Source organism: Acomys minous (assembly GCF_964271855.1).
Source record: "Acomys minous genome assembly, chromosome: 14".
Lineage (NCBI taxonomy): Eukaryota > Metazoa > Chordata > Mammalia > Rodentia > Muridae > Acomys > Acomys minous.
This window is the reverse complement of record NC_140496.1, coordinates 61,248,189-61,266,675: the sequence shown is the minus strand read 5'-3', so window position 1 is coordinate 61,266,675 and position 18,487 is coordinate 61,248,189. Positions and strand designations below refer to the sequence as shown.

The 18,487-nt window shown below is 43.0% G+C and overlaps 1 protein-coding gene across 4 annotated transcripts in view; it reads right to left on the bottom strand.

Annotated features, from left to right (window-relative positions):
- Positions 1 to 18,487, bottom strand: part of PHTF1 (putative homeodomain transcription factor 1) — a 34,690-nt gene that overhangs the window by 12,996 nt on the left and 3,207 nt on the right. For all 4 annotated transcript variants that reach the window (XM_084755373.1, XM_084755372.1, XM_084755375.1 and 1 more), the window contains 7 exons: positions 11,800 to 11,869; positions 10,621 to 10,779; positions 8,335 to 8,491; positions 6,664 to 6,798; positions 5,612 to 5,771; positions 3,188 to 3,361; positions 2,989 to 3,078 (listed from right to left, as the gene is read on the bottom strand). In XM_084755373.1, the coding sequence (XP_084611499.1) occupies positions 2,989 to 3,078; positions 3,188 to 3,361; positions 5,612 to 5,771; positions 6,664 to 6,798; positions 8,335 to 8,491; positions 10,621 to 10,779; positions 11,800 to 11,869 (945 nt within the window). The remainder of the gene's footprint in view (positions 1 to 2,988; positions 3,079 to 3,187; positions 3,362 to 5,611; positions 5,772 to 6,663; positions 6,799 to 8,334; positions 8,492 to 10,620; positions 10,780 to 11,799; positions 11,870 to 18,487) is intronic.

Genomic DNA, 18,487 nt, shown 5'->3' with positions numbered 1-18,487 from the left:
CAAGCTTTCATAAGTTGATTACCATGTATTTGTTAATTCCCAAGGCTTCATATAATAAACATGATAATGCATATTTAAATGTTTAAATGCATTTTAACATTTAAATATCAAACTCCAACGACCCAGGTGTGACGGTAGGATCTTGGTGTCAGCTTGATTACATGTGAAGTCAACTAAAACCCAAGCTCCTGGGTACTCCTGGGAGAGAGAGTTTCTTAATCGGGTTATTTGAAGCAAAAAAAACCTACCCGAAACCTGGGCCACACCATCTGATGGCAACCCAGATAAAAGGACACGCAAGAAGAAAGTTTGGGGTTTTTTTTTTGCCTGTTTGCTTTGGTTCTCACTGTCAAGTCCATTTATCCTGTTGCTGCAGCTGATCTTAAACCCAACTTCTTCAAGATTCAAACACACACACTGAGAACCAGAAGCCCCCCAGCAGTCAGTCCTTCAGGCTCCAGCACCAACCTAGGGCTGCTGAGGCACCCAGGCATGTGGACTGCATAACCACTGGACGGACTCTCGGCCTTTCTGTCATTAGGCAGTCGTCGTTGGACTATTCAGACCACAGCCTATAAGCTAGTCTAGTAATCCCCTATATAGTACGCACACACACGCACATATATGCATATGTATGGATGTATGCATGCATGTATTCATGCTGTCAGCTCTGTTCCTTTAGAGAACCCTGACTAATACACTTAGGAAAGCAGGACTTTAAAAGAAAACTCCCTCTAAGTAGCCAATACCAAAACATTCAACTATTCTTAGATGTGCTATGTGGCGAGTGCTTCCTGGACACACCCTGAGGACCTGCCCAAATGGCCTGGCTAAGTCTTTTGAAACACTGTGAGCTTGACAGAAAGGCTAGTTGTGTCCAGGCCCCAGGCCCAACATGTTCAAAGACAACCAGGCAGAGAAAGCAGAGACGGTGCAATACCCCAGCAGTACAAACACATGACCCCAACTTCACCGTCAAGCAAAGCAAAACCACACCACCAGGTAACTATGCTCAACTAATAAAGACCATATTCAAATATGGCCCTGCATCCTTACAGCCTGACTCTTCACTGTTCCTGTCTTCAGAAGTATCAACCTCACTTAAGATAAAATTCCATACACCAAATGACATTTTTGTTTAGGTTTCATTTGGATTTTTTTATTTGTGGAGACAGGATTTCTCTTTGTAGTCCAGGCTAGCTTCCAACCTTCAGAGATCTGCCTGGCTCTGCCTCCCGAGTGCTGGGACTAGAAGCATATACCACCAAGTCGGCTCTACATGAGTATGAGTAACCACATCACTTAAGAACCTGTCTGGATGACTCTGACGTGAACTCTGCTGCCCCCTATCTGACCACTTCCCCTTCGCGCGGAGGCCTGGAGGCACTCAGGAAGACTAAGCAGGCTACCAGGATGAGACCTGACAGGCTGTGATCATATGGTGGGGGAGGATGTCCCCTTCTGTCACAGACCTAGGGGAGGAGAATAGGATGAAAGGGGGAGGGAGGGGGGATGGGAAGATACAAGTGAGGGGATAAAAATTTAGATGTAATCTGAATAAATTGCTTAAATAAAATAATTTTTTAAAAGATTAAAAAAAGAAAGAAAAAAAGAAAGACGGAACCTGGATGGAGCGATGGCTCAGTGGTTCAAAGCACTTGTTCTTACAGAGGGTGGAGCTGTGCTCCCAGCACCCACATGGCAGCGCCTGGCTCTAGTTCCAGGGGATCTGATGCTCTCTCATGACATCCGTAGGCACACACACATGGGGATCTGATGCTCTCTCATGACATCCGTAGGCACACACACATGGGGATCTGATGCTCTCTCATGACATCCGTAGGCACACACACATGGGATCTGATGCTCTCTCATGACATCCGTAGGCACACACACATGGGGATCTGATGCTCTCTCATGACTCCGTAGGCACACACACATGGGATCTGATGCTCTCTCATGACATCCGTAGGCACACACACATGGGGATCTGATGCTCTCTCATGACATCCGTAGGCACACACACATGGGGATCTGATGCTCTCTCATGACATCCGTAGGCACACACACATGGGGGTCTGATGCTCTCTCATGACATCCGTAGGCACACACACATGGGGGTCTGATGCTCTCTCATGACATCCGTAGGCACACACACATGGGGATCTGATGCTCTCTCATGACATCCGTAGGCACACACACATGGGGATCTGATGCTCTCTCATGACATCCGTAGGCACACACACATGGGGCAAAGTCATACATATGAGGAAAGTACTCATACACATAAATAAATCTTTTTTAAAAAAATTAAAAACCAACTGAGTAACTTTCATTCTTTCTCTCCCTCTCTTCTTCTCCCTCTGTGTGTACATGCATGCATGCATGTGTGACCACGGCCCCAGAAACTCACCTGTCTCTTCCTCCCTTTTGCTGGCATTATGAGCATGTGCCTTTTCTTTTGAACAGAGTCTGGGGATTAAATTCAGGTTCCACGCTTATGAGGCAAGCATCTTACCAGGCGAGCCATCTCCAAGCCCAAAGCAACTGCCTTCCTGAGCATCATCTATGACACCTTTTCCCCTAAGGACGTATGCATATGTCTAAGTGGTTTGCCTGCATGTATGAATGTGCAACACATGCATGCCTGGTGGCCTGACGCCCACAGAGGCCAAATGAGGGCAACACATCCCTAGAAATGGAGTTATAAATGGTTGTGAGCCACTGTGTGGGTGCTAGGAATCAAACCAAGTCATCTTAAAGAGCAGTAATTGTTCTTAACTGCTGAGTCATCTCTTCAGCCCATCTTGATAATTTTAAGATTAGAGAAAAAAATTTCCCTTTTAGGGGTGAGCAGTGCTCTCTGATTGAGCCAACAGAACTGAAGGCAGACTCAATACGAGCATCGGAGAACCACAAGGGGGAGGAACAGAGGACGCACAGCACACTAGGACGCCTCACAGCCTGCTCCTGTCAACAGTACTGTACCTGGCTGAAGGCCGCCGATTCAAACTCTGACTCAGCCAGACTATCTGAATCCCGTACTATACGACACCACCTTGTCGTGGTTTTCTTTACCTGCCAAAAATCAAAGCAACAAACAACAGGAAAGAATGTAAATATCTTGCTACTCTTCAGTGTGTTGGAAATGAACGTCCATGCTTCTGTAGACAGGAGTGAACATTACCTGAGAGTTGAGGTGCCTTGACAGGATTGACTTTCTGTTCTTGACTTCACAGCCATTGTCACTGGATGCCCCTTCCACACTCCTACGCAACAGTATCATCTGTGTCCGTGCTTCACCATCCTCCTCACTTGACAGATCGTCTGAAACTCCGTTACCCAAGCGCCTGTAAGCCTCCTACAAAAAAAAGCAATATCTCACAATGGATAACACAAAACACTCCAGGAAGTTGCCTATGTAAAAGCAAATTCACAGAAAGGTTCCCAAGAGATAAATGGAAATGAAACCTAAACTAGCAAGTCTACATATTACTTGATCTCAACATTTAAATTAAGAAAACTGTACACTTGGGACACAGCAGCCTAAATGCTGAGGCAGGGTGATGACAAGTCACAACACAGGCTCAGGTCAGCTCTACGCCTGAATCACATCTGCTTACTAGCTATGGAGCCTTGGGCCAATTTATTACCTCTCTTGAGGCTCAGTTTCCTCATCGGAAAAGTCACAACAGAAAGTCACAACCCTCATAAGCGTGTTGTAAACAGGAAGTCAGCTTGTACCTGTAAGGCACTTAAAACAAGGTCTGGCTGCAATGATGGCTTAACACTAGAGAACAGGAGGGTAGGACAGAGGAGGAAGACAAAGGATAAATGTCTCTAAGGATGTTTGGAGAGGCTGTATGGAAACCTTTTATAAGCATCTTAAAATAATAAACCTGTCGATGTGACTGAGCTTAAATGAGTTACCCTTCATGACAAGGTCCTTACACCTCCCAGAAGCCACAGGTTCTCATCGAAGTGCTCAGGGCCAGATCTGACATACCTCCCTTCAAGTTGCTGTGAGGGAGCTTTCCCAAAGACCCCGAAAACAATACATGCTATTGGCATTATTCTTGGTTGCACACCACAACTTGATGGTTGGACCCTATTGCTGACAAACACACTTTGGTCACAGGACTTGGAGAAGTCAAGCTGGTACTGACAGCTTACTCCTTGCTGGACAGCTCACAGTACCAGAAGGTGCTGTCAGCTTCCAAGAAAGAAGAGTCATTAACAGTCCTACCCAGATGTGAGCCCTGTGAACTACACTAACAACTGGTCTGCCAAGATTTGCCTATTGGTGCAATACTGGCATCAATGTTATGGAAGTAACCTACTGCTTTCTGACTGAACTTAAAGCCTACTCCACAGAAGAGAACTCTTGCCTGGTACTATAAACCTATGGCCAAAATTCAAGTGGGGAGCTAATAGAGGTAAACATACTATTATTTTGCTAAGTGAAAACAGTATCACACTGCCGTGTGTGTGTGTGTGTGTGTGTGTGTGTATGTGTGTGTGTGTGTGTGTGTGTGTGTATTTGTCAGTCATCAGAGAAGCTTCTTTTTCCAATGGACATCTGTTACAGATTCACGACTGGTCAAAACACAGAGTAAGTGTCTGTAGAGTGTACAGCCATAAATGGAACATCTCTACCACACCACCCTCTCCTCAAGGCTCAGGGATACAACACGAAGAGTCTCAGAACAGATGTCAAAGAAGACTAATGTAAAACAGTGACTTCTGGACATGGAGGCCCACCACACTGATTAACTCACAGCAGCTGTGGCACCTGTATAGTATCAGCCCAGTCAACACTGCAGCACGTATGAGGGAGAGATTCCCAAGGGATCTCTTTACCTGAAGAGCTTCTAGCAGATGATGGCTGTTGGGAAAGAAGGGTCTGTTTTCTTTAGGGTGATGGTCCCTGGTAAGTTACCGACATGCCAGTGGATGGCCGTATACCCACGTTCACACTAGCAGCACTAAATGAACTCAGTGGGATATTAAAAAGGAAGGAGAGGGAGATGATGGCGATGGCAGGAAGCGTGGCGGGAAGTGTGGTGGGTGGGGAGGAGTTAAATACACTCAAAATATATTATATACTCACACTAAATCCTCTAAGAATAAATAAAGATACTGTATTTTTTAAACTAAAAATCTAGGAATACGCCTTAATAAGATCAGTATTAGATTAAATGTCTTAGCCTAAGAAGAAAACACTGCAAAACTACAAAACAAAATGAGTAGTTTTAGACACAGAACAGACCATCTCCACTGCATCTACAAGTTTCCCAAGCCTTTACTGAACTGATCCCTGCCTCTAGAGAGGGGTCCTTCCAACCTGCCCGCCCCCCTCCCACCCCATCCCCCGTGAGGGCTGCTGAGCAGCAGAGTCGCTGCGCTCTGTCTTTGAGCATGAGCTCCAGTCTACCTGTGGTGTGTCCCTGTTCATAACCGGCAGCTGTATTTACTGAGGACTGCTGGCTAACTTGCACGCCTCCAGGTATCTAGCTTGGGCCTCTCCACAGTCTCAGAACAAAACAAAAACAACACAAAACAAGCTTTACATAGGACAAAACCGATCCTGTTAGGCCCAGCTAGATCTTACCCTACGGCACTTTTCTCCATCCGAAGCCTTGGCTTTCTCTCTTGCTTGCCACATTCTGATCTCTGGTCGGTCCTGTCTCTTCTTAATGATAGGATGGAAACAGCCTGAGTCGTTGTCAGTTTCAGTCCCTTTGTTAGATACTAATTTCACCCTCTTAATCCTATTTTTTAAAAAAAGAAAAAAGTTCTAATTACTTTTCTGAGAGCAGTATCTCTCACAAAATCACTTTCTTCTATGAAGTACAGTTTATTACTCTGAAAGTCAACATTTAGAAATTGTATTGTTCAGGTCTCTAACCTAGAAAGGGTTTTTCTGTCAAGATTAGCATATTCACTCACTCAGAAAGACGCCTTCCTCTCTGTTTACCTGTCCTGTCTCACACTGTCCACCAATGCACTTCACAGTGCCTGCCTCTCTTCTCTTCACTGTCCTAAACACGGACCACACAATAGCCAGCATAACTCAAACACTTCACCAAGAGGAGAAAGTGCATCTTTAGAACAATGTGTGAACATACTTCACCTTCAAATAAGAGCTTTATTTTTTATATCATCATCCTTAATATATGAAAACACAAGTGCCTGGGTCATCGCACAGGTACTCTCACGACCTGCACAATTACAAATGAGTTACGGTTTGTCTCAATCCACTTGTCTTTCTAGCCCATGGCCACCAACACCAGGCTCCTGGCCACATCCCATTCCTCCTAGGCATCAGCTCTCTAAGAGCCCCCATCTTTTTCAAAGTTCTCCTTTTTGTCAAGATGCTGGCTAAGGCCTGTAACCTTTCAGAGAGCTTTTTGCAATTGTGGTCTAAAAAGCCATTAAAATCAAATGCAATGACATGTTGAGAGTAGATTACTAGTTTTATAAATAATGTAAAAGACAGTGGGGATAATATTTTTAGTAAGCCAGTCTTTCAACAACACTTAAAAGTCACTGAGCTATAATACCAAGCTCACACCATTTACATCTGTGGCCCAATTATGTTACATAACCTGCAAACCCTAAGGTGAACACAAAATCAAGTAAAAATTCCAATAAGACTCCCACCTGTTGCCAAAGAGAGTCTCCCAGAAACCACCACCACTGGGTGCGGGGTCCAGGGTCTCTACGGCTCTGGCTCTGTCGGAGGAGTTATTTCCATTGTCTCGACTCCCATCACCATTTACAGTTTTTCGTAATTTTCTACAAAAAAATATTTCAATAATTACGGACTATTCAAGACCTTTTCTATTTATGCCCATATTATCTCTTCAGAAATTTATGTTGAGAGGGTAGGCTCTGAGATCAAACATACTTTACTTCATACACCAAGGACAAGAGACTAAAGGGCATTTCTGATTTAAGGACAAAACAGATTCATGATCAAAGTCCCATGCTCTTATTTTAGTCAGCCACTGAAGAAATGGAACTGCTGGCCAGAACCGGACTAGAAGAGTTTCGGTGTGCGGCACCCTCCACTCCGTTCCTCTGCAGGCACCGGCTGCTACCCTGGGCACACTTCGTCAGGTCCACCACGAGCAGCACCTATCATCTCTCTCTGCCACTCTAGTTGGTTAAATGATTTACGTCTATGACCCGATTATGTTATAGACTCTACTTATAAATCCCGGTGAGACAAGCACAATGACCGTTTCCATAAGAAATTCTAAAGTTAACTAAACATATACAGAATCTCTTTTTTAAAGCAAATGTTTTGAAAATAACACTGAAAAATAAATGTGTTGAACTTCACTGACCCAAATGCTAATGTCTTATTTATTAGTTGCCTAGGTAAACAAATCAAGAAACAGTCTGAGGAAAGAGAAAACTACTTTTAGAAGATAACCCTGAACCTACTAAGAGAACACTCCAATCCCACACACACCACATGATTAACACAAGCCTAACAGCGTCGATACCTAACCAAGTGAGAAAACGAAAACAGAAAACAGTTTTATACTTTTTATTTGGCTTGGGGTTGTTGTTTTGTTTTTGAAACAGGATCTTACTATGTAAATCAGGTTGGCCTAGAACTCATGACATAGACCAGACCGGTCTCAAAGCTCAAACAATCCTCCTGCCCTTGCTTTCCATGTGCTAGAATACAGTGTGTACTGTGAGGCCAGGTTTCAATCACACACTTTTGAAAAAGAGGTCAAAATTTTGGTAGCTCTAACCCAAGGTACTAAAGCACTAAAACCCTTTTTCATAGTGATTTTTCACAAATTTTAGTTTTTCTGTTGTTGTTTCAAGTTTTTATTGTTGTTGTTTTGTTTGTTTGTTGGTGAGACAAGGTCTCTGTACGGAGCTCTGGCTGTCCTATATAGACCAGGCCTTGAACACAAAGAAGCCTACCTGTCTCTGTCTCCCATGCACTGGCATTAAAGCGCACATCACCATGCTGTTTCTCTCCCTTCCCCTCCCCTCTTCTCTCTCTTTTCAGGAGATGGTGCAGACTGAACCCAGGGCCTTACCCATGCTCACACTAGACAAGAGACCTACACCTATCTATATACATCCCAGACAGAGAATGCTTTTTCAAAATCATTACTGAAAATAAATGCTAAGAAAAAGTAGTTTTCCTTTTAAGCATACTGAACTAAGTGAAAAAAGGTCACGATACTAAATTCAATAAGGTTCTAGGCATCAAGAGAAAAGTAAAATGTTTATTTGTAAGTCAGTCAAAAATGCTACAAAAAAGAAAGCACACGACTCAGCCAGCGTCTCGTCTCACCTTACCTTCTTCTCCGATTTCCATTGTTTCCTGATGGCTTTGTTATCTGAGTCGACACAATCTGACAGTGGACAGTTCCCATGAGCAGCATAAGGCACAACGGTCCGAGCACTTCGCTCACGTTCACAATAGGCATCATGAGATACAACACGATAGCTGTGACTGCAGAAGGTGGACAGGGTAAAGCACTAGGGCATGTCTGAAAAATGCACTCCAGCAGCTCTACCTGCTGCTTCCAGAGGCTGTTGTTGCGAAAGGGAACTAAAGACAGTAATAGTCCCCTAGAGTGCCATGCACGTGGACATTAGTGAGTAAGACTGGAGTCATATTTGCTGGTGAGTTAAAAGTAACTGGTAGTATTTTGCAAGCTGGTAGCATGATGACCAGACATCTCCAAAGGGCTTGCACCACAGGGCACGTAGACGCCACAGGCAGCACACAGTTCTGGCTGCTTTAAGATTTACTAAAGATGTGTCTGTGTAGAAGAGTGTCAGATGCACGCCAGACTCAGAGGTGGTCATGCCCAACACCAGTGATATCAAAATTACCTATAAAACTTCCCACCTTATACTGTTTTATGGTTCATTTTATTTGTTTTTTGAGACAAGGTTTCTCTGTGTAGCCTTGGCTGTCGTGGACTCACTTTGTAGACCAGGCTGGCCTCGAACTCACAGAGATCTGCCTGCCTCTGCCTCCCTGAGTGCTGGGATTACAGGCGTGCACCACCACACCCAGGTAGTTCTTCTAAATTTTAATGTGTGGTAACTTTCATGCTATATAAAGAGTTGCTGATGGAGAAAAAGTACTACCCAATGAACCAAGATCCTTGTTGAATGAATCTTCAACAAATTCTGACTGAGTCTGAATTTCAAAGAGTACCAAAGCCCCAACACGGTAACAGCAGAGTATTCATGAACTACATCCCTGCTGATTTGTGAATATAGATATACTCTCTATAGACTCTAGAGAGCAAGCACCATACATATACAAACTACTTAATACATGTGTATGAAATTCTCAAATATATGTGTGTGTGTGTGTGTGTGTGTGTGTGTTTGTGTGTGTAAGATTCAATTACATAAAACTAAACATGCACAACTATCTCATTAGTAGTCAACTGGTTTTTCATTTCTAATACATTGTAAAATTATATGCATATATATGCACCAAAGAACTATTTTAAAATAAATTTATTTCTAACTTTATTTTCTTTTCCAGATCTTCTTTGGCCTTGGGAAATAATTTCCTTTTAGTCAAACAGTAGTTGAAAACTGTCTTCTTTGGAGGCTGGAGAGAGGACCCAGCAGTGAAGAGCACTGCTGTCCTTGCAGAGGACCTGAGTTTGTTTCCCAGCACTGCAGTTGGGCAGCTCATGACAGACCTGTAACGCTAGCTTCATGGTTTTTATTTTATTTTGTTGTTGTTGTTTTTGTTTTGGAGACAGGGTTTCATCATGTAACTATAACTGGCTTGGAGCTTGCTCTGTAGACCAGGCTGGCCATGAACTCATAGAGATTCACCTGCCTCTTCCTCCCGAGTGCTAACATTAAATGTATGGGCCAGCATGCCCAGCTAAACGGTTTTTTAGATTAATTTGGGTTTTTTATATGTATGAATGTTTTGGCTGCATGTATTTGCCACATGTATGCCTGCTGCCCACAGAGGGAGGAAAGAACAGTTGTGAGCTGCCAAGTGAGTACTGGGAATTGAACTGGTACTCTTAGGCACTGAGCCAACTCTCCAAATCGCTTCTTTCTGATTAATTACCAGTAAATGTTTGGTTTATATACTGTATATCCAGTGTGGTGGCTAGTTTTATGTCAACTGGACACAAGCTAGAGTTATCTGAAAGGAGGGAACCTCAATTAAGAAAAATGTCCCATACAATCTAATTTTCTTAATGAGTGATAAGGGAAAGCCCAGCCCGCTGTGGGTGGTGCCACTGCTGGGCTGGTGGTCCTGGGTTCTATCCTGAGTAACAAGCCAGTAAGCAGCACAGCTCTGCATCAGCTCCTGCCTGACTTCTTTCAATGACAGATGACAATGTGGAAGCCTAAGCCAAATAAGCCCTTTACTGCTCAGCCTGCTTTGGTCATCGTGTATTACCACAGCAATAGCAACCCTAAGACAGCCAGCACGGCATAAAATTTATCTTAAGGAAAAAAGAACTCCAAGTGGGAAAAGTTTAAAGTCCTGCTTTAAAGCCCCAAATGAAATGGTGAGAATACAGTCAGCCTCCATTGTGTATAGAAAAAAAGCAATCATCATAGTTTATTCCACTCTTGAGTTACCTTGCATGAGGTAAAGCAGCAGCAACCAAACAAAGATTCTGAGAGAGGTAACCTGAATCCACCAACTGCTGAACATCGGGAAAAACACCACTCGGACAAGCCCCTTCCGAGTGAGAGATGTCCATGGAATCTCAGGCTTGGCTTTAGCAAATGTTGAGCCTTTAAACAGTCAATAAACAAAAAGCAAATAGTTATTAAAAATCTGAATTAGAAACATGTATATGCACTATACTCATGGCCACTTGTCACCTTGCATTAGAAATGGGGGTGGGATATAAATCAGCACATGACCTGGTCAGCTAAGATACTGGCAAGACTTCTGAGATGCTCTCACCTCAGGCACAAAGACAAGTGTTCAAAACAAGCTAGGCTCTCCTGAATGGCAAACAATACATTCCTCTTAATGACACATCAGCAATCTCCCTTTTATCTTTACTAAGACCACAAAGCATTAGAGCAAAGGAAGAAAGTGCAAAAACTTGAATGATGATGGAGAAATAAATGTTACTTCTGAAGATAATGATGCCACAATATATGGAAGATGCCAAAAGCTACTCTATGGCACTACAATGAAATAACATAGTCACAAACAAGGTGAAATCAACTCGCCCGCAATCCCAGCAATTTGGGAAACTGAGGTAGAAGAACTGAGTTTAAAGCTTTAAAAAACATAGAAGGAGAAAGAAGAGACAATTAAGAGGAGAGCTGAGGGAGAGGGAGACAAGGGAGGAAAGTGGGGAGAGTAGCAGTTTGGTGTCTGTCGCTGTGGTGAAGCACCAATAGCAACTTGGGGGTGAAGGGTTTAGCTTACAGTCCATCACTCAGAAAAGCTAACACAGGGACTCAGGGAAGGAATCTGGAGGAAGGAACTGATCTGAGGCCATGGAAGAAATATATACACTGCCTGCTGTCTTGCTCCCTTGGCCTCCTCAGTCTGCTTTCTTATACACGTAGGACCACCTGACCAGGAGACACATCTCTCAAGTGAACTGGGCACTCCCATATCAATCATTAATCAGAAAATACACCAAAGACATGCACACAAGCCAACCTGATTGAGAGGTAATTCCTCAACTGAGGTTTCTTTTTCTCAGGTGACTAGTTTTTCAAACTGGGAGAAGAAAGCAAGAGAATGAGAATATGTAATATGTATATAAAAAAATAAATTTTTCAACTCACCTCTGATTAAGTCAACATCAATCAAGTCTGGCTTTATGTGGCCCATTTTTTTTGGTTTGTTTTTGAAACCCTATGATAAAACAAAACAAAACCAGAAATGAGCAAAGGAAAAGCAGTAAAAGATAAAACTGTCTTCTTTGTTTTGGTGTGGTGACAGCCAAGCCTGTGAGAAGCATCTGAGGTGCTGCTGCTGTCCTGTCTGCTTCACAGAGCCCCATTCCTTGGGGAAAGTCAAGCTGTGCACTTTAATTGCCTTCTGTCTGTGCACATTATCACTGATTTTTAGTTTATCAGAGTATAGCTTACAGGCTCAGGGCTTCATGGTAGGATAGTTAATGTTGGGGCATCTCTTTTACAGAATCACCAAGTGTCAATACCCAGAAGTGGTTTTTCTGGAGACTCAAGGAATCTTTCAAAATTCTCCTTGAGAGTTACAGGCTGGAGGATTCTCAGTAGGAGTTTGCAGATTAAGCTAAAGTGCTTTATTATCTTGATTTGTAGTTAACTTTTACCTCCCCTGGAGCCTCTCCAATGTATTTCATCCAAGGTAACATCCCAAGTTTCCTACCTAAGGGCACTGTTGTCTTTTAAGGTACTGGAAAATGCTTTCTGCATACAAACTCCACCCAATTCCCATTTTCAGGCCCAGAGCTCATCTTGGCCTCAGACAAAACCAGGTGCCTCCAAGGTCCCAGACTCTCAGGAAGCTGCTAGGCAGCCAGCTGTCCACTCGGCACTTTCCTCTGAGATCCAGATGCTCCTGGAATTATCATCTAAAGAGGTTCCTCTTTAGTCCTATTTCTTAATATTGTGTTGTATCCTTTGATAAAATCCCTTTATGTGTCTACTTTATGTAATTTAGCCATGAACATTTTTTTTTTTCAGAGAACAAAACCCAAAACTTTTCTGGCACTTGGTCTTCTATCATTTCATATTAAAATAGTGTTACTGTATGTGTAGTGTACTGTGTACTGAACTATATGTGTACTGTAAAATATGTTCCTGTATCCACTTATCTAAGAGCAATGTAAGAATTCTAGAGTCTTTGTTGCATCCTCAAGTTTCTAATAGGTTCTAAAACTGATCACTGTTGCTTCAAAGAGGTGGCATTTCCTGCTTGGTTACATGGTTAGAAGAAAAACTGAGAATCTGAAAATCACAATAACCTTGACATATAGTAAGAGTACATTTATGAAATTATCTTTTGATTTCCCTTCAGACTTTTGGTTTGTCAAAGTTTTATTGCTATTAATTTTTTAAGAGAGAAAGGCACCAGCCAAGGACAGTACAGGCGGTAAACTTTAAACCCCTATCCAGATCTAGCCAATGGTCAGAACATTCTCCACAGTAGAGTGGAGAGTGGGATATGACTTTCTCACGTACTCTGGTGCCTCACCTTTGACCATGTCCCCTGGAGGGGGAGACCTGGTGGCTCTCAGAAGAAGGATAGCAGGATACCAAGAAGAGACTTGATACCCTATGAGCATATACAGGGGGAGGTAATCCCCCTCAGGAACAGTCATAGGGGAGGGGAGTAAGGGGAAAATGGGAGGGAGGGAAGAATGGGAGGATACAAGGGATGGGATAACCATTGAGATGTAACAAGAATAAATTAATTAAAAAAAAAGAGAGAGAAACTTTAAATCAAGCATGGTGGCACAAGGCTATAATCCCAGCACTCTGGGAGGCAGGCAGATCTCTGTGAGTCCAGGATAGCCACGGCTACAGAGGGAAACCCTGCTGTCTGGGAAAAAAAACAAGGGGCGGAGGAAGCTTTAGGTAGAATGATGATGGTTTAGTAGATAAAGCATTTGCCACCTGATTATGGGAACCTGATTCAGATCCCTAGAACCCAAGGGAAGCCAGACACATACCACACCTATATGAACCCAACACTCCTATGGTAAAGTGGGAGGCAGAGACAGGAGAATCCCAGCTTACTGGCCAGGTGCCTGGCATACTCAAGGCTAATAAGAGACCCTGTCTCAAATAAAATGAAAAGCAAGGAATAATACTTGAAGCTGTCCTTCGACCTCCACACACATGCAGTGGCACACAGTGCCCACACTCACACAAACACAAGTAAACCACATGAGTCATATACACATTGGGATTGGAGGGGGTGGCAGATGACAGGTCTTGGAGAAGTGACTCAGAGGTTAAGAGTACTTGCTGCTCTTCCAGGCAACCAGGCTTTAGTTCCCAACACCGACACTGCAGCTAACAACCACTCAAAACTCCAGATTCAGGGAACCCAACAGTCTCTTGTGGTCCCCAAGGACAGGCGCTGCCTGTATGTGCTTTATAGACATATATTCAGGCATGACACTTAGTTTGGGTTTTATTGCTGTGAAGAGACACCATGACCACAGTAACTCTTATAAGGGAAAGCTTTTAACTGGGGCTGGCTTACAGTTTCAGAGGTTTAGTCTAGTATTGTCATGCTGATATGGTGCTGGAGAAGGAGCTCAGAGCTCTACATTTTGATCTGAAAGCAGCAGGAAGTGAATGAGACAAACTTCCTCCAACAAGGCCACACCTACTCCAACGAAGCCACACCTTCTACTAGTGTCCCTATGGGCCTATGGGGGCCATTTTTATTCAAACCACCACACTGCTCATGCACAAAATAAAACTTTAAAAGAGAGAAAAGGAGAAGAACTTTAATTTCATACTCAACTAAAACTTGTGGGAGCTACTTAATCAAGTTTTTAAATCAGATGTTTAACCACTGAAGTTAGTGTAAAAGTTTAAGCAGGTTTACTCTGCAAGCATGAGGACCTGAGTTTGAGTCTCCAGTTCCCACATGAAGAGCCAGACATGGCTGCAGGTGCCTGCAATCCCAGCCTTAGGAGAGAGGCAGAGTCCCAGAGCTCAGTTGCAAAGCTCTATATAACAAGGTTCCAGTACAACTAGAGGCTTTCTCTCAAGATGATAAGTCAGAGAATGAGAGCAAGACACCTAAATTCCTGCTGGGGAATCCTGATGCATACACAGGGACATAGCTCGATGTTAGGTCCTGCTGCAGGGCGTGGCTGGCATGCTCTGCCCTTTACCTAAGGGCAGGGCTTCCCCTCTCCCTGAGAACCCTTACTATATAAACCAGACACTCTGGTTCCACTGCACCTTTGCCCTTTTCCCCTCCCTTCCCTCTCTCCTTCCCTTCCCCCAGCCCCCAGAGTGCAGGCTCTCCCTTCCCCTCTCCCTTCCACGCTGCTTCCAGTTAACCTGTACTTATTTATTATAGCCATTCATTCAGATACCTAATCAATCATTTGGTGATGTGATGTGGAGATAACCCATCACATACCACACAGCTAAAGAAACCAATCCGAACCAAACCATCATCAGTCTCAGTCACTACATATCCTGTATCCTGCTATATGGAACCAAATGCATCCCACAACAAAAGGAGGAGGTTTTGTTAGAGAGCAAACAATATGACTTGACCTTGAAAGCTTTAATGAGTAAAGCCTGAGAACTGTGATTTCCTCACTGGTGACACACAATCTCTATCCTAGAGGAGAAAGACTGAAGGAGGGAAGCGGGACACTCCTGCATTCACTGTCCATATGGCAGCCTGGACCCCTGCAGAGTCCCCTCCCACAGTAAACCCTAACAAAACTGTAATACTATGTCACTAGTTTGGTTTTTTGTTGTTGTTTGTTTGTTTTGGTTTTTTGTTCTGTTCTGTTTTGTTTTGGTTTTTTGAGACAGGGTTTCTCTGTGTAGCCTTGGCTGGCCTGGACTCGCTTTGTAGACCAGGCTAGCCTTGAACTCACAGCGATCCTCCTGCCTCTGCCTCCCAAGTGCTGGGATTAAAGGCGTGCGCCACCACGCCCGGCCCCAGTGTCACTAGTTTGGAAGCACCTCTTAACAACTCTGGACAGGTTACCGCAATCGGGACAAAACCCCCGACATACCACTTTAAGGAAGGAACAAAACACGGGGCATAACTGCTACAATATCACTGGACTATGTGTGTAATCATGAATTAAAAAAAAAAAAGAAGCCCTGTAATTCCTCCCTATTTCCCAGTCTGTTGAATTTTCATTTTATTGCCACTAAAAGAATAAAACTACAATAAAGTCTGGAACAAAAGGGAAAGTAAACTTTGACTTTTTAGCACACATTGTGCAGGCTATAGTTTGAATCTGAGATGCTTCCCAATGGACTTATGCTGAACATATTTCACCCACTGGTGGTGATATTTGGGGAGGCTGTGGAAACTTCAGGAGATGAGACCTCAACGTAGTCAGTCAGTCTCTGGTGATGCTGAAGGTTATACCTCCTCCCAAGTTCCTTCCTCACTCCCTCTGCCTCCTGTGCACAAGGTGAGCCCCCTTCTGCTCATGCTCCTGTTTCCATGATGTTGGAACTTAAAAGGAGTCCAGAAAATGGAGTCAAAAGACCATGAGCAAAAGAAATCATTTCTCTTTTTGTTGTTTTATCAGAAATTGTGTTAGAGAGATGAGAAAATAACAGAAGGCACAATGTCAACAACAAAAAGCAATGACATGGCAAACAGAGCCCTATAAGGAGTTATATAATATACATCTAACTCATATATAAGAAGTTGGGGGGGGGGAAAGTCAGAGAAAAGATTTCTCAAAGAAAATAGTACCTGGGAATCAAATTCAGGACTTCAGGCTGGGTGACATGAGCCTGAAGGTGTGTAGCCACCTCACTGGCCCTTCTTGAGAGTCTCTTTTCCCATGTTCTCTCATATTGTTTAGTGATCTGGTAGCAACTTTTCTACTAAATTTATTTTAAGTAATTTTTCTTGCACTTTTATGTTTGTGAGTAAGTGCTCTATCACTGAGCAGCATACAACCCCAGCCCCACACTTTCATCTCTGACATTTTTTTTTTTAAACTTTCTGGTTATCTTTAAAGACTTTCTAAAGTTGATAGTTAAAACCATATTTACAAATTATTTTTACAATGTTGTATTTTTAAAATAGAATGAGGGATATATAACAGGTAAGCCTTCCCCTTAACAATGACAGGAAAATATGTTTTGAAGGATTTTTTTGTGCAGATGCTCCCTTATTTTTAATAGTATCTAATTACTTAAATATATTAATTATTGGTTCTTTCCCTATTTGTTTAGTTTGAGTCAAGGCCTATACTTGTTTTGAAATTGCAATCTCTCTGCCTCAGCTTCCCACCAAGCACTGATAGGCAAGCACCACTCATCTTAATTCTTTAAAATAAAATTATTATTCCTCTTCTGTTTTTCTCTTCCCTTTTACATTTCAAATATTTCATGAACTTTATCCATTTATATTTACACATAGATCTATAGGTTGTATACAGCTTTCTGAATAGTAGCCTGCACTGTAGAAGGTGGTAACTGGGTTATTTCGTTTGTTGGTGTTTAATGTTTTGGTTTCTTTATATATTTATTTTGGATATTAGCCCTTTGTTGGATGTAGGATTGGTGAAGGTCTTTTCCCAATCTGCAGACTGTGTTTCCATTCTATAGACAGTGTCCTTGGCCTTACAGAAGCTTTTCAGTTTCATGAGCTCCCATTTATTAACAGCTTGAGCTGTTGGTGTTCTTGGTAGCCTGTTATCCTTCCTCTGAATGCCACCAGGCCTCCCCATCCAGGAGACATGGTCAAATATGGGGCACCAGAGTTCATGTGAAAGTCTCCCCACTCTCCACTCAACTGTGGAAAATGTCCTGTCCACTGCCTAGATCTGAGTAGGGGTTCGAAGTTTACTGCACATATTGTCCTTGGCTGGTGCCATAGTTTGAGCAGGACCCCTGGGCCCAGATCTGCCCATCATAATGTTCTTCTTGTAGGTTTCTGGGACCCTCTGGATCCTTCTATTTCCCCATTCTCCCATGCTTCTCTCACTTAGAGTCCCAATAGAATGTCCTTCCCTCTGTCCCACTTTCCTGGTAAGTGAAGACTTTCATGGGACATGCCCCTCAGGCTAGTGTCCAGATATAAGTGAGTATATACCACTTGACTCTTTCTGCTTCTGGGTTAACTCACTCATTATGATCATTTCTTATTCAATCCATTTGTCCACAAATTTCGGGAATTCCTTGTTTTTAATAGCGGAGTAGTATTCCATAGTGTAAATATACCACAGTTTCTTTATCCACTCTTCTACTGAGGGATACTTAGGTTGTTTCCAGGTTTCTGGCTATTATGAATAAGGCCATTATGAACATGGTTGAGCATATGTCCTTGTTGTGTGGTGGAGCATTTTCTGGGTATATTCCAAGGAGTGGAATAGCTGGGTCTTGAGGAAGCCCTGTTCCCAGTTTTCTGAGATAGCATAAGACAAACTTCCAAAGTGGTTGTATAAGTTTGCATTCCCACCAGCAATGAAGGAGTGTTCCTCTTTCTCCACATCCTCGCCAGCATGTGGTGTTGCTTGAATTTTTTATCTTAGCCATTCTGAGGGGTATAAGATGGAATCTCAAGAGTTGTTTTGATTTGCATTTCCCTGATGACTAAGGACGTTGAGCATTTTTTTAAGTGTTTCTCAGCCATTCGATATTTCTCTGTTTAGTTCTGAGCCCCATTTCTCAATTGGGTTATTTGGTTTGGTGGTGTTTAATTTCTTGAGTTCTTTATATATAGACCTCTGTCAGATATAGGGTTGGTGAAGATCTTTTCCCAGTCTGTAGGCTGTCGCTTTGTTCTCTTGACAGTGTCTCCTGCCTT